Source organism: Protopterus annectens, chromosome 5.part0 (genome assembly GCF_019279795.1).
Source record: "Protopterus annectens isolate FY-2018-M chromosome 5.part0, PAN1.0, whole genome shotgun sequence".
Lineage (NCBI taxonomy): Eukaryota > Metazoa > Chordata > Ceratodontiformes > Protopteridae > Protopterus > Protopterus annectens.
The window spans coordinates 1,835,928,486-1,835,945,125 of NC_056735.1; the positions used below are offsets into that span (position 1 = coordinate 1,835,928,486).

General features: G+C 39.0%; 1 protein-coding gene across 1 annotated transcript in view; it reads right to left on the minus strand.

The window, feature by feature from the left end:
• The window catches only part of FOXO1 (forkhead box O1), a 367,521-nt gene extending 351,117 nt beyond the window's left edge, over positions 1-16,404 (minus strand). Inside the window, exon 1 of the mRNA XM_044071658.1 lies at positions 15,494-16,404. Coding sequence (XP_043927593.1) covers positions 15,494-16,093 — 600 coding nt within the window. The 5' untranslated portion in view covers positions 16,094-16,404. The remainder of the gene's footprint in view (positions 1-15,493) is intronic.
• Between the last annotated feature and the right edge of the window lie 236 nt (positions 16,405-16,640).

A 16,640-nucleotide genomic window follows, 5' to 3' on the forward strand; every position in this document is an offset into this window, starting at 1 on the left:
GCAAACCTTTCAAGGTTTGGGAAGTGGCTTGAAATGAAGAATGACTTGTGGATTTACAAAACAACTGTTCATTCTTCTCTTCATCATGATTTGCAGGTTCCTTCTCATTGCATTACGATTCTATCAGCACTTATTATTCAACCATGTTCAATGTTCTTGACCATCTTGCCTACTGTGCAAAAACATTACACAGAAATATGACAGCCAGCCTCTCCCCAACCCTCTGCTGCATCATTTGCACATATTCCTCAAACTTAGGGCCATAAGGGAGAGAAAAGTGTAAGTGTACTCCCCATCATCATCATTAATGTCCTCAATAAGTGTATCTATGTCGTGTGAATTTCTAGGCCTTTTCCTGTGGTATTTCTGTGTCAGAAATCTCAAAGGTCCTTATAGGCTGAGGTATGGAGGAACTTGGAGGGATCTTTGGTCTAAGCAAAGGCGTAGGTTTATGAGCCCGTCACTGTGATGTGGACTGCATGGTGAGTTTCTTAATGGGATGAAAGGAAATGAAAGAGGTTGCCTAGGACAATGACATTAGAAAAAAGGTACCAAGATAAACAACACTGGGGAAAAAGGGTACAAAAGGCCCAGGGTACTGGCACTAGAAACCCCAGTGATGTGTCTGATGCCACGGGGTAAGACACAGACACCACAGCTTGAAGTTCAGAAATTTTTCTGGTGGAAGTGATAGCCACCAAGTAGACAGGGAGGTAAGTCACATTTTCTAGCAAAAAGTCCAGCACAAAGTATAACTCCCATGGAGGAATGGAGTCTTTAACTGGCAGGTTAAGAAAAAAGGTACCTCTGAGGAAAGTTTTAGAGACCTTTAAAGATGCCGGAGATAAAGAGTTGGCTCCTTTATGAAAATTTGAAATGATTGAGAGAGGGACACTAACTGGGTTAATTTAATGTATTCCATACTGTATGCATCATCTCCTTGTGTGTATGCAATGAAAGCTCTCATAACATGAAATGAATGTTTCATGTAATTTCCTGTTATTCTATGTATGTGTTATTTGGAGCTTATCTCCCCGGGACCCCGCTGAAAATGGACCTGTGTCCAGTCGGACTTTCCCAGTTAACAAATGTAAAATAAAATAAAATAAAAATTCAAACTGAAGTCAAAAATTTGGGAAAACAGAATGACCATGATAACCAAAGCATCTAAACCATTGGCCATAGCCCAAACGAAAGAAAAACATACATTTGGTTTCAGAGCAGAAATTAATACTGGGATCACCCTCTTCACGGGTACAAAGGGTTCCTGATCATCAGTGGAATTTGAAAAGCCATGCAATTAAGCACAGGGAGGTCAATGTGGGACTTGATGGACAAGTGAGTTAGAAAGCTTTTGAAATACACCATGTGTGTACGTAATTCAACATCCACAAAGATAGCATGTTGGACATGAAAACAATCTTCCTGAATCTGTGCATGACTCCCTTTCTCATCCAGGCTTTCAGGTAATGTGGCTTTTATCAGGGGTGTCAACAGAGGAGGCACAAAGAAAACTGCGGAGTGAACCTGGAGCAGCCTACAATGGGGGAAAGATATGGGGTCGGCTGCCCAGTCCCCACATAGCTGTATCAACTGTAAGTACATACCAAACAGAAGGTCTTTTGGATGGTGGTGAACTTGCCCCACCTTCCTCTTGCAGGTCTTCCATGAGAGATTCTATAGGGAACTTAATAGGTTTGCTTGTGGCAAAACTGTTCTAGGACTATGGCTGGGAACTTTGAGTCACACAAATACATCACCCCTTTATTTAGAAAACCTGGATGTGGAAAACTAACTCTATTGAGGTTGTTTAAAAGGTCTAACTCCTCCTACACTACAGGAAAAAAGAAGAGCATGACTCCTGTCAGATCCGTGTCAACTCATCCATGGATAATTCTTTCAATGCAAACTCGTTCAATCTTAAACAGCAGAATACCAATTTCTGGGAGCAACAAAACATTTTTAGGGGAGTCAGACTCCCAGCAGTCCCATATGAGGGGATCCCCCAACTTGAATATACTAACTGCATGGTTCCACAACAGTGGGGAAAATGGCAATGTCTACGATTACTAAAAGTGTTTCTAGTGACAATGACTCACTCAGTCACCACCTGCAGAACTGTCTGTCAAACAACTGATAGGTTACCCATCTGATATCAATAGCATCAATGCTGGAAAAGCCAGTATCAGTATATATGTTACATGACATGTGTCAGTTAGACTAGCAATAAGTAGAAAAACATCCAAAGGTGGCTACCTTAGCAACAGATCTAAGGCTGGTCAAGCAAAATCAACAACCTCATAATCAGCATCTGTCAGAAAAACAATGGAACCAACAGCATTTCCATGGAGAATACCACTTCAGCAAAACCCTTTTAATGCCCTGGAAAAGAAGAAGCAAAAGATGCAGCTTCAGATAACCCATGTGGGCTTTTAAAACAGCTTCTGCCAAACGATCAGAAACCTAGGAAGGAGGAAAAGAGTGAGCTGAACTGGAAGTACTTCACCTTTCTCCTGTCTGCTAAACACACATTACTTATGCCGATTGGCTGCTATGAAAATAATGTCTCATGAATAATACTGTGTATTTTTTTCTCCCAGTAGAGAGAGCAATTGATTCAGTGGGATCAAAGTGGTCAACAAAATGATAAATCACTATAGAACAAACATCAGTTGAAGAACTCCTGAAGGTTAGAATAAACATTTATGACATGAAAAAAGGAAAAAAAATGTTGTAAATATTAATTACATTATGTCATTAAATCTCTTGTTCAAACAGATACTGATTAGTATGAAATCACATGAAGTGACACACGCATGCTGGAACGTATTCCTTGAGCTGGTAATCTTTTGGTCGCAATGATACCTACAGATAATTATAACTGTCACTTAGACTGGTATTGAGAAAACTGAAGCCTGTGACAAAGAAAAACAAGGAAAAGAAAGAGGGGTCTTCTCTACAATGGTCAAGACTCAGCATTTCACAGCAAGAGGGAAAAGTCACAATAAGGGAAATGATAGTATTCTTACAAGTTCTTTCCAATTCTTTACTGAATCTGCACAAAGATCTTCTCAGATGTTGCCTCGCCTCCTTGAATGATATCCACATTTCGGCAGATAAGGTTGATACATCCTAACCGTATGCATAACGCCACCAGATAATCAATATTCATTCATTATTTGGCATCGGAATACTCTTCATTACACCAACACTTGATGTCACAGAGAGGTGGCAGAGACTTAAGCCCCCCCCCCCCCTTACTGTGAAAAAAAGAAAGAAAGAAAGAAAGAAAGAAAGAAAGAAAGAAAGAAAGAAAGAAAGAAAGAAAGAAAGAAAGAAAACAAAACTACTGGATTGATCTGAAATTACATCCACCTAATTTTGTTAATTATTTTGAGCATAGATAATGTTATATTAAAAGAGCACAACAAATCAAGTGTACAATTCATTCATACTCTTGGGTTCTCTCAGCAATATTAATAAAGTTCCATTACATATTATAAATGCAAAATTAATGCCAATGGTAAGCGATGTAGGTGTCTTTAAATAAGAATATGCATGTTTATAGATGGCCATCTATTAAATGTTAACTCTGCTACCCACACTAACAATACTTTAGTAAATGCCACAAAAACAAAAGAGTTATAGCAACAGAAATAAATATAACATAGACTATTTGCTGAGTAGCTTCTGTGCAATAAAATATTTTAGGCAGGAAATAAGCTGCCTGACCTCAATGGTGTAACTAGAATTACAGGCAATCTCTCTCTCACACACATACACACACACACACACACACACACACACACACACACAGTCTCTGTCCTGCTCCTCCTGTTAAGCAAGTTATAGTTTCTTTGCTTCTTTTTTAAACTTAACTAAGTGAGACAAATGAGATTGAAGTCCTTTTTTCAGTAGCAAGCCAAAGTTAATTACAGTTCACAGAAAGTATGCAAAAGCACTGCAGAGATGGTAATCAATGTTATGCGAGTGCTGTAGCACAGAAATGTTTACCTCAATCGGAGAATAAAATTAAGCTTACAAAAAGTGGATTTTTGATATTCAATTACAATATAGATTGTTAGCATGAATAAATATCAAGAAAATGCCACAAAACAAGCTGTGGAAAAAAGGCTATCTCGCAGGCTAGCAAAGCAGTTAAAAACAAATACACACTTAGGAGGTGTTACTATAATCTAGCTGAGACCTACCCTAATAGTTAGATAAACCATAATATGCATCACATAAATTGTTTCAATTAACTTTTTCTTCTGCCTGGTGTAAGACCTAGCACCAGTTTTCCTCAGCATATGGACGCCTGCAGTCTTATGAGCTAAGCGAGGATTCTGGTGGAGTATAACTGAAAGAACATGCAAGGTAGAACAGGTCTGGAATATTTAAAAGCCTAACACCGTTTCAGATTTCAGCCAATCTGCAAGTAAGGGCATGTTTAAGCTCTAAACAGTAGTGCAGGTGGCTTTCTATTGCATATCTTATCATCTTACAGTACTGCTATGACAGGATGATCAGCATATATAATGGTGGCTATTACAACAGGAAAAACATACAGTAGCCTCACACATTAGACATTACTAAGGGAAGTAGGGATACAGTATTATCCAGAGGTAGTGAGTGCTTCACCCTCTGAATACTCAGTCCTTACACTCTGAACATGATGTCTAGTGGCATCAATGTGACTTGACTTGTTTTACCACGTACGCATCATCCACTGTCAATTATCTGTATGTGATTCCTGTCTCTTTTTCTGCATAAGACTCCACCTGAGACCTCAAAAACAAGAGAGCTCAGTTCTCTGCATAAAAATCATATCTCCTATTCTTAAAACTGGGATACTAATTTGCATACTTTGGAAGTTACAAGCACACCATCTTTTCAAAGATTTTTGCCAAGGAAATATGAATATAACTGAAAGGATGAGCCTGTAACATTCATTGGCATTAAAAATGCCAGAGCTATTCAATGTAACTTGCACTTAAAGTCTTACAACCCAAGCAAATATGACACCTTCACTTTTAGCAAATTTTAATTATTACACACGCTATATTTTGCTATATTATACAGCTAATGCTGGAACCATGATATTGTTTTCCTTTGTTTCCCTTTTTATCAATTTCCTTCACCAACTTCACAGTTCTTATTTTTAAGGGGAGTTATGATGTCTCTAAACTTAGTGAGGCATTAGACGGTTGCCCTGATAAAAATTTGCAGACTCAATAGATTAAGACATTTTTCTGGCATGGAAGAAAATAAAGAAAGCAATTATATACATGCTGCTGAACATTATCAGAAATAATGAATACTGTTGGAAGGTTGTGGAAATGTACCTCGTGTCACAACCCGCCAAAGCAACATGGCCACCCTGCACTACACAACAGGACCAAAAGCACAGGTTTTCGAATCGCCAAAGGACGGCTCCAGCAATACCTTATTTTGACTGCCTTCTCTCATGGCTAGGAAGACAGAGTGGGCAGTGTACCTTGCAGCATTATTTCCATTTAAGGTATACAAGGATAGAAATTCCAGCAACATTCATGCTAACAAAGGTATACATGGTCAGCAGGTATACTCAACAAATAATGTCAGAAAAGAGCCCAAGAAAAAGCAAGGAACTGACAGCCCTCCCCAGAGTTCAACACAGGCCACTCTTATGGAACAACAATCAAAAGTTATACTTTCACTATCTTACGATAGGTTGTGGAACTCATTGATGTGGAAGGTCAGATTGTCTCACAACAAGTACACTAAAATTCAGAGCGACTACACAATCACAGTCACACTGGTGTGCTAGCAACTGAAAAATAAGGCATGCATTACCAGCCCCCATTCATTATGTAAGAAGCTGGAAAATAAAGGTTTACATCATAAGACTCCTACAAAATAATACAGCTTCTCAAGGGAAACTAGCCAGTAGAGATGGACCGAGTATCCATAAAGTCCAAAGTTGAAGCCTCCACAGGAAATAATTACTAGGTTGGCAGAGTATACCCACTCTTGATATCCACAAGGTACAATCAAGGAAATCAATACTTTCATTACTTAAACATCTCCTGCCAGAACAAGAAAGAGGAGAGTGGAAAGTCAAATTGTTAGCTTCAGCAGAAAGACTACATGAAAAAGCACAGAGGATCAAAGTTACATTCTCAGCCAAAATGTGTATAGTGTGATACAGAAACTATGTTCCACTTCACTGACAGAACATGAAAAGGGTGGGAAATGAAATGCTAGACTCATCCAAAAGACTTACTTGTGCTGACACAAAGCTCAGAATGCTAGTTTCCACCAGCTGGCTATAAAAAAAAATCCACTACCTAAACAGCTCTTATCAGAGCAGCAACGGGAGGGTGGAAGAATGTCATGTTAGATTTAGACACAAGTATAAGCTGATGCAAAAACCTAGAGTACCCTTGAAAGAAGATTCTAAATGACAAAATGTTAAAACATATCAAGATCTATGTTAGGGTCAAACAGACCACCCCCAATTGGTCAAACCTGAAAAACTTGAGAAGACAGTAGTAACAGCTTTGGTTGCCCTTGACCAGATAGCTAGGGACCAAAAATGGTTGACCCTAAGTGAGACTGGAAGTTCAACCTCATAACTACAGGGTTGATGTTAAACTCAAACCAGATGGCATGTCTGCCATCAAAGTTAACACAACAGGTATCAACACCTAACACCAAATATGTAGCCAACAGCTGTTTTGTCAGTGAGGACACATATATGGCCTCAACTAACACTTATGCCACAAGAGGGCTGCTGAGAAGGGACAAACAAGAAATCATTTCAGTACAAATAATTTCAAAAGAGACATGCCACCAAGCAAAATAATCAGTGGCTCACAAGTACCACAAGAGCCAGCACCATGCAGAAACAAAGTATTATCAAAGGATTAATGAGATACAAATGTTTTGTCAAGCATGGCTCCACCTCCTCCAAGTTAACTTTTAAACTAAAGAACATTTCTCATCTAACATTTAAATTTTAAAATTGCAAGCTCTTCTCCATAGAACTTCAGCGAAGAGAAGTACAATGTTATTTTCAGAACAGCCCAAACATACATTTAAAGGGAAAAGATGCAGTTAAAAGGTCCCAGTTTCCTTCGCTATCAACTTACTGTGCTGCTTCTTCTTCTTTTCCCAGTTAGGGGTCGCCACAGCGGATCAACTGTCCGCTCATGATTGGCAGTGGAGTTTTACAGTGTCGAGTTGCCAGCTCGGCACCCAACCTTCCACAGAAGGCACACACATGCACACACTCACACACAGGGCCAATTTAGAGTGTCCAATCCACCTTCAGCATGTCTTTGGGATGTGGGAGGAAACCGGAGCACCCCGAGGATACCCACGCACCCACAGGGAGGACATGCAGACTCTGCACAGAAGGCACCCCAGCCGAGAATCGAACCGGAGAACCTCTTGCTGTGAGGTGGCAAAGCTAACCGCTGCACCACCGTGGCCGCCCATCAACTTACTGTGCTGCCAGGTGTAATTATAGAGATAAAATGCAGACCATGTTTCAGAATAAAGAAGAAAATAGCAAATGCTAAGGAAGAAGTGGAACCTTCATCAAACTCTACATAAAGTCTATAATCCAACGCATGCACAGGAACCAAATGGCAGTAACATCCAATAACGAAAGGCACCAAGTAGTCTCACAAATCAATACGAAGTAATGAAGTATAAAAACAGTTTAATTCAGTATAGTAGTAAGCTCTTTCACCCGAAGGCTTCTTCAGTCTTAGAAATGAGAAAAGCTATGGCTCAAGCATACTAACCCTTGGAGAAATTTAGTGTGGAACATCTGTAAGGACACACTCACCTGCCATTATCATAGTAAAGGTAATCAGCTACTGCATTCAGCAACCATCACCTACAAGGGTCTGTTCTACAGTCCAATCACTATCTCAAACTGTTGGCTCATATTTGGCATTGTGCTCACAACTTCACTACCTTAGTCACAAATAAGGAATTCATTTGGGTTATAGGTTTTTCAGGCTTCGGGTATCAACATGTTTTCCAAAAGTTCCAAACTGCAATATCTCAGACACTATAGGACTCTTCTAAAATACCAGTAAAGATGTCTACACTTTGCTGAACATGCTTAAACTTACTCAGCAGAACATCATGGTACCCCTTTACTCTGATAAAGCAGATACTACACCAGCGAACTGCAAAAGCAGAGGCTTTTAGTTCTTAGCAGAAAAGAAAAAAGGCACACTTTTAAAATCTTTATTTTAATAACATCAGAACTGTTACCACAGTTCAAAGATTAAACAGGCGTTGTATCTTTTAATCTCAAATTAAAATCAGGGTTAAAAAGCACTGCTGAAACAACCAAGTATCTATACAACTTCTGAACTGTACTCTCCAAAATATGTGCCTATTTTATAAAGAGCTGTACTCAAAACTATTTTGCTAAGGTTAAAAATTATTCAAATAGACAGAACAGAAAGTCTACAAGAGTTCTAATGGCTTCTATCAGCTTATATTATTGCAAATGTATTCTGCTGTATCATATTTTGCAGACAACAGCAAAATTAAATTCTGTGATGCAAAGAGCAGCAGCTTTGCAGGAATTGGGCTAAGCAGGTTTCCTTTCTGCACCTGCTCATCTCTGCTATGTTTTTTAAGAAGTGCTGACAAAAACTGCAATACATATGCTGTAGTACCAATTACACATCGCTGTGGCTTGAAACATGTTAGAAAATGTAGCTCATGTGCTTTTAAGGCCATACTGGGCAAATCCATTTCAAAAACTGCTAAGTCAGCTCCATGCCAGTGGTGTACAGGGATAAAGACCTGACAGACAAGCTCGGTTCCGATAGCGGCGTGGGTGCTAAAAGAGACGGGGGGGGGGACAAACACAGTGCATAGCTGATGACAGCTGGTTTACCCTGAGGGGAGTGGTGATTCTGATAGGGTGATCAGTACTAAGCAAGTAAGTGTTTGCAGGTACCAAAATACAGCCAGGACTGAGGATGTGGGCTGAGCTTTACCAAACCTGTGGCTGTAGCCCTCATTACCATGTGGGTGGGAACATGCATATGACTGGAGAGTGTACTGGAGAACCTCTGCAGTAATGTGGGTGTCCATATCAGCCACTGGGGGTAAAGTTGCAACCTAAGAGAAACACCCTCATTGCCAGGGTCAAAACAGTCATCCAATCAGCTCTCATCTTTGCAATAAGGCCTCCCTTATGGCACAAAACCAAACAGCCTCATGACAGACGGGGGAATGACACTTGACAGGAATTGAAGTAAAATAAAACATCTAGAAAAAAAAAATGTTAAGTCAGAAATAAAAAAAAAAATGAAAACAAAAAATTAGCAGTTAGTCCTTTTAAAAAGAAGTTGACATGATGTTAGTAGGCACCTAATTTTTATGAAGTGGAAGCATAATAAAACAATCTAGTTGTTGTGTCTTTCAGCTTTTCCCGGTTATGGGTCCGCTAATGATTGGCAGTAGATTTTTACGTGCAAAGTTGCCAGCTCTGACGCACAACCTTCAACGAAGGTACGCCCATTCACGCATGTCTCCACACAGAAGATGCTCTAGCTGAGAATCGAACAGGACAACGTCTTACTGTGAGGCGACAACGCTACCGCAGCACCACCACCGCAGTCATAATAAAACAATCTAGTGATGCTTTGTAATTGTAATCACTTATTTTTTTAGCTTTAACTCATAATTATTGGGCCATCTTTTCCAAGAACCAGACAAAAGGAGGCCCAAGCCTGTCACCCATTGATTATTTATATTAGCAAGCACAATTTGGAGCCTAACTGTTCTGATGGTTAGTCTAAACATCACTTATCCCCACTATACATGCATGCCAAAGTGAAAGATACCCTGTACTCTACTATGCTACAAAGGGACAGAGACTTCTCCAAAATGCATTTTAAACACCATGCTTTGCCTTTAGCATTACACAATGAAGAATATGTTTTTTCATTTGTATTGTGTACAGTTAGTATACCTGGGCTGAAATGGAAAATGGCCCATTGGGATCAGTACTCTACCCTGGTCAATACATTCATAAATAAAAAAATGCCTAAAACACATTTTACTAAGAAACATACAAGAACTGCTGTGTCACTAGTAAACATTACAACACATGTAGTGATGGCATAAAATACAAAAAAGCTGATAGGAATGCAGTCTCTATGTAAATACAATTCTCTTTATGTAATGGAAGCACCAAAAATAGTAACCATTATGTGTGACTATGACTTTTTTCCTGTGATGAAATGAGTATATGATTTATACTTTTCCTGTGATAGTAATTTCATTTGCATATGTAAACACAAAGTTACCATATCACACATATGCTCACATGTTCAACAATATTTTAGTCACATATACTTGCACCAAGAGCCACAAAACATGAAAAGCATTGAACAATCAGACAAAAGTTGTTAAGAAACCGGCAATCCATTGATGGAAAAAGCTCTTGTAAGCGGTACACTGCAGGTCTATTAACACAAACAATTGTAAACCCCCGCCCCCCCCAAAAAAAGTAATGTAATAATTATAACTACAGAAAGGGCACTGCATATCCAAAGGAAATGCAGAAACAAATTACACTAAATGAGGAGAAATGTGGCTCCCTAGGATTTTACTAAGGTTATTAGTGTTACAACACTCCCCATTCTTATACAGTATGTCTATTGTTCTACACCGTGTGTCAAAAACTTTTCCAGCTTGGCTTGAACCTCCAAATGAATGGCAATCAGGAATGGTGACATGAAGAATAAAAGCAAGAATTAAACTTTAAATGAGCAACGAGAGAAAAACAATTATTTATCAGGCAAATAGCTTCCTAACCTAAACTGCCCTCAAGATGACTCCAGTCACATTGACTACTCTTTAATATACCTACAAATATCTATGAACTGTGTTGCAGAATATCACATAACAGAATGTACACTTTAAAATACAGCAACACACACAAACACACACACACATATATATATATATATATATATATATATATAGATATATATATATATATATATATATATATATATATATATACACACACACACACACACACACACACTAGCCGTCAACCTCTTGGCACAAAATATTTGGACAAAGCCAAAAATGATGGTGGACAAAGCCCCAGAAATAAAGACAGCTTTTAAATATTGCTCTCATAAACGTATTAAGTTGCTAGAATAAAGGGTCTTGTGTTACCATGCATTTAAGGATATGACGTCTGAAACTCAAATGCCCATCATTATACAGTGAATTCAGTCCTCACTGATTTGTCACAAAAATCAAGAAAACCACAAATTTTATAAGGAACAGACCAAAAATATGAGGCAAAAATCTGGACATTATTTAGAAATCTGGACAGTTGAGAGGTACACACTCAGTGGTACGGATACTCTCAACTGTCTCCAAGGTAGGGATGTAGAGCTTTTCTCAGAAGTGCTTATACAGGCAGTGGAACCAATGTTAAACGTCAGTTCAAAAACAGGAAAGCACACTCTCACATAAAATATGTCAAGAATGAAACTCCACTGTTTAACAGGTTAAGACTGTGGCTCAGGAAGTTCATTCAAGTGAATCATACATCCAGTACACAGCACTTAAGAAGATGCAAGACCTGATAGAAATCCGCAGAGCAAAAACCTCTCCCAAAAAGACATAAAAACACTGCTCACACAAATGAGCACAGGGACTGTTACTAATTGTTAAAGATCAACAAAGTATGAAGACTAAAGTTTCTTGTCATAGCATTCACTGTAAGAAGTTCTATCCACTCCACAGTTTTGGTTTCAGTGGCCTAAATAAATACTTGAAATTAAAACAAACAAAATACTGTACATATTTATGAATGTATGTATGAATACAAACAAACACATACACGCACATTTCTGGTTTCTTTTACTTGCCACCACCATGAGAAAGCACATTATATAAAGTGTAGCAATACCAACACCTATGTCACTTAGAATAATCAAATCATGTTCATAATCAGTACATTTTTTGAGGAAAAACAAAAGCGCAGATCTGTATGATTCACTCCCCTACCCATCACATACAATAAAATAATGAAAGGCAATAGTGATAACCAAAGAAAAGTGCAGTCATAATTAAGGTTACTTTATACTGTAAGAAACATTTCTCTTCAGTGATAAAGTTGGCATACATGCGTACTTTACAACACTAGGATTACCCCCTTAAGCAAAAACCTTGGCATAAAAGCACTTCTTGTCTCACTGGCAAACTTGATGAATGGTTCATTTTCTGTCTTTATATAATAATTGTAAGGGTGGGAGTTCTGAGTCAACCTATTAACTCCAAGAAAGTTCACAAACAATACCACTCCAAAGGTTCAATTACCCAAAAATGGCAAACAGAAGACAAAAGGCAAAATTGTTCACTTCGTAGATTTTACTAAGATAAAATGACACTCAATAAACATAAACATGAAGCGCTTTTCGTCTTGTTAAATACAAAGACTTCTTCTGTAACTACATCAGTAACTCTACTAAAAGTATGCCATTGCCAACAGGTTTGTTACTAGGGCCCTGGGTTTCTGACTTCTTGAGGATACTGCTGACTCTTCAGTGAGGATGTGATATTTTAATGCAACCTTAAAGTGGCGTACTGCACAGCCAGCATGTCTTCATATTACTAGTCATTTCATTTTAAATGCATTAAAAAGTGAGCACTTTGTGGTAGCTAGGTGGAAGGGTATACATATTTTTGCAAGGTTTCACTATCAAGCTTACTAAAATTTGTCAGGCATTCTTAAAACCAAAACTTGAAATGAAACCAAAGCGAAGTCGAGTTTTTCATATCGAAGGTGGCATTTTAATGAGATAACAGACAAGGGAGGCTGTTATCAGACTTTTTTATTTGACTAAAAACGTTTTATGCTCATAGTGAAAAACATCACTTTTCACTTATGTGACATACACCACCCCAGCAATAACACCTACAAAATATTTAAATATTTAGCAGCTTCGAAACACTGAGTCAATAAAATAAGTAAAAAATGCACATAAAAATTTCACTAAGTTCAGTCACTATATTGTTTGCGTAAAAATTCATGAAATGACATCATGCAAGATAAAACTTACAAAACAATCCTTTGCATAACAATGTATAGAAAGGGCTACTTAATTATCCACATCTCCCTTGACTACTGCTTTAAACCTCAATAAATGTCAAAAAGAGAACAGAATTATGAAATTTCAGAAAATGCTAACATGAAATCAATGTTCTGCTTGCTGAACTTAGTTAAGTATAGAAAAATTATCATCACAAAGAAAACACACTGTACAAAACAATGTAATAGAAGTACCATTAACAAAGAGCAAATGCACTTCATGTTTAAACATATCGTAAAAGCTTTTTAATAAAGCTGACTTCAGCATTCATAATGCTTTCACCCTCAACTTTCTGGTCATGCGAGATTCTGGCATGTTAATAATAAATCTTTTCAATCAGCATGCCTGTCTGCTGACTAGAGCTACTACTACTGGTCTTTCACTTTTTTCTTTGGCAAGAGAATGAACAGCATGAGTTGCACAGCAGATTTAAGACCATCTTATGGAAAAGTCAGTTTGTGAATAAAAAGTTGCTACCTATGACATAACTAACTGGGTATTCTCTGAAACTTCTATGTGTGTATCTACAAAAAAGTAAGGGTTCCTTTAAAATACCCCCCACACACAAATATCTCAAATGACCATGGTAATTTAATGTCTGCAACTCCAAAACGTTACTCAATAATTTTAAGCCCTATGAAAACAGATCTTAAAAGCCTTCACGTTTCATCATGCTCTGAGAAAAAACATACATTTTAATATTTGTATAGCTACAGAAGTTTTTCTTCTCAAGATGGACCAGGGATAGTACCATACCTCTCAAAGGTCCATGATTTCGCAAAATGCCCCATACTTTAACCCATATATTGCCTTGTTCTCCATATTTTTCTTGTAACCAGTGACTATTTCAGTCATTCAATAATGCCAAATATTTGAGCTGCATACTTTTTTTTATTCAGATAATGCATTCCATGCAAACCTGTTGCTCCAATAACCTTTTCAATTAATTTCAGTAGTATTTAAAAGATGTCCCTGTTTTTTGAGGCATCTGAACCCTGTCATTACTTTTCACTTCATGTAGAATTTTTAAGAGCAAGTTGACAGCTATGGTTAGTACCATTATACCAGATTAGAAGTACAACTGCCACTGCCTGTCAAACTACCAGTCCAGTAAATAATCTAAGGGCCTACAAAAGGATCACAGGTTCTCAATGCCATTCTAAAGTGTTCACTCATTCAAGGCAACTCAGATCCAGTTTATATTTGTCAGAAAAAAAAAACCTCTTGCAGGTAACACAAAAATAACACTGCATGCAGGAGTACACAAACATACTGTATACAACTGTATTTCTACATACGCTAATTTAAAATTCTCATTTTATACCATATATAAATAATGTACATTCAACCCTCACCCACCCAAAAATGTGTTAATATTCTCTCCATGTACAAGACAGCACCTTGTTACTTTCAAGGGTGTCGCTACACATACTTAGTGTACTCAATTTTGTCTGAGCATTTCTCACAGAATGAAAGTAAGGTTCAAAGAGCACAGAACGGAGCACATTATTTGAACTAATGTCTGGCAGTTATATAAAGCATGCTTACCTGATGCACGTGTAAAATAGACTTTTAAAGATTAAGATTGGCAACAGCTGGAAATAACTTGTTTCTTGTCCCAAAGTGCACAGGGACAACGTTTTAGGGTTGAGGACATTATTTTAATATCAGGTAATTATGTATGTCGGGGGGGGGGGGCAATAGCATGGGGTCTGAGTATAATGCACATAATTCTAGTACACCCCTGGATACTTTCATTTAGCTGCCAAGTGTAAATTTCCTAACTTAAACAAACACCACAAACAAATACTCTGCTACCAGCCGATTATAGTTACTGGAAAGAAATGGTATCTAGCTCTCAAGAAAAGTTTGTTTCAAATCTAAACGTGAACTCTACTTCGTCACATCGGATTAACCCTCAGCTCAACAAGTGTTGCTTCTTCCACAAAACTCGCGCACACTGTCTCCAAGTAGCATATAAATCTAAAAAATAACGCATTACCCATTTCACGGGAATAACTCAAGAAAAAAATGATTCGAAGCAATTAAATCCGCAGAACACACCATATTCCTGTGGTGCTAACCTCTAAGTAAATCTGCATGCATGTTACACTTAAAAAGGAATACAGTGCAGAAATCATAAAGACATAATCCTCCCACTTTACAAAAATAAACACAGAGTAATAAGGACGATGGTTATTCTACAAATATCTTATCTTGGAAGAGATTTATGCTTTAACAGCTCAAGCAAACATCCGCTGATTTTACAAACGGGAAAAATCACAACCATGCTCACATACACACAAGCACCTTACTTCCTCAGATTGTACTAAGAAAAGACTAGGACCCACCTTCCAACCGGCAGAACTGTTACTGTCCCCTTTATCCTTGAAGTAGGGCACATTTTTGACCATCCAGTCATAGATCTGTGAAAGGGTGAGTCTCTTCTCAACCGAGCTTTCAATGGCCTTAGTAATGAGGTCCGCATAGGACAGGTTGCCCCAGGCATTCCTCCGGGACGAGCTGCTCTTCCTCTGCGCCGACACTGAAGAGGATGCTACCCCTGAGGGGGACGAAGCGCTGCCGGGGGAGGCGGCGGAAGGTAACGCCGGTGACAGCACCTGTTGATGTGACGGGATGCCCGGGCTTGAGTGCTGCTGTTGGTGGATACAGTTAGCCTCTTGGCATGGATAATCGCCACAGCAGATCCCGAGTTCGTGGTGTTGTTCGTAGTCCTCGCTCTCCTCCAACAGGCTGAGACTATTGATGAAGTCAATGTTGTTCCCGCTGCCATCCGGCTTCACGGCCGGAGCCGGCGACGAAGTGTTGGAGTTGACAACTGGATGGATGAATTCGGGCCGGGGAAGGGGCCAGGTACAGGACCTCGGCCGGGTCAAGGGCTCAAAATCGGGGTCGATATCATCTACCTGTTGAGCTGCAGCTTCAGCCATGATTTTCTGTCACATACAGATGTAAACAAACGAGAAAAAATAAATTATCCGCAACACGACTTTGTCACTTCGTAGAAGTCTCTTCTGACGCAGAAAACTCACAATTACAGTGAGCAAAGGGACCAGACAACTGTGGGGGCCACAGTTACAGCTGCCTGGTCTGTGTCACACGCTACTGTCGGTGGTCAACACTGCCTGTCGAAGTTTATTTACAAATAATGACAGTGAGTAGAATGCCTAGTACCATGGCTGGTCTGTTTATGCCGCCTGTTGATTGTCGTTGCAGGATTCTCAGCCTGGTGGCTGACAACTCTTACTGGAACTACCCTCACTAGTGTGTCATCAGATAACCCCCGCCCCCATTCACGCCCCTCAGTCCTCCCAATCCCAACTCAGAGTGACAGGCGCTAGACCAATAACCGTGCACGTCCAATGTCTTCGTCGGTTTTGCCAGTTCTTGTGGTCACATTTTCCAGTTTGTTTCTCTTTTCAGCATTTCAGCGGACTCCGATTGCCCTGCACGTGTGGTTACTGCACATTGCTGAGG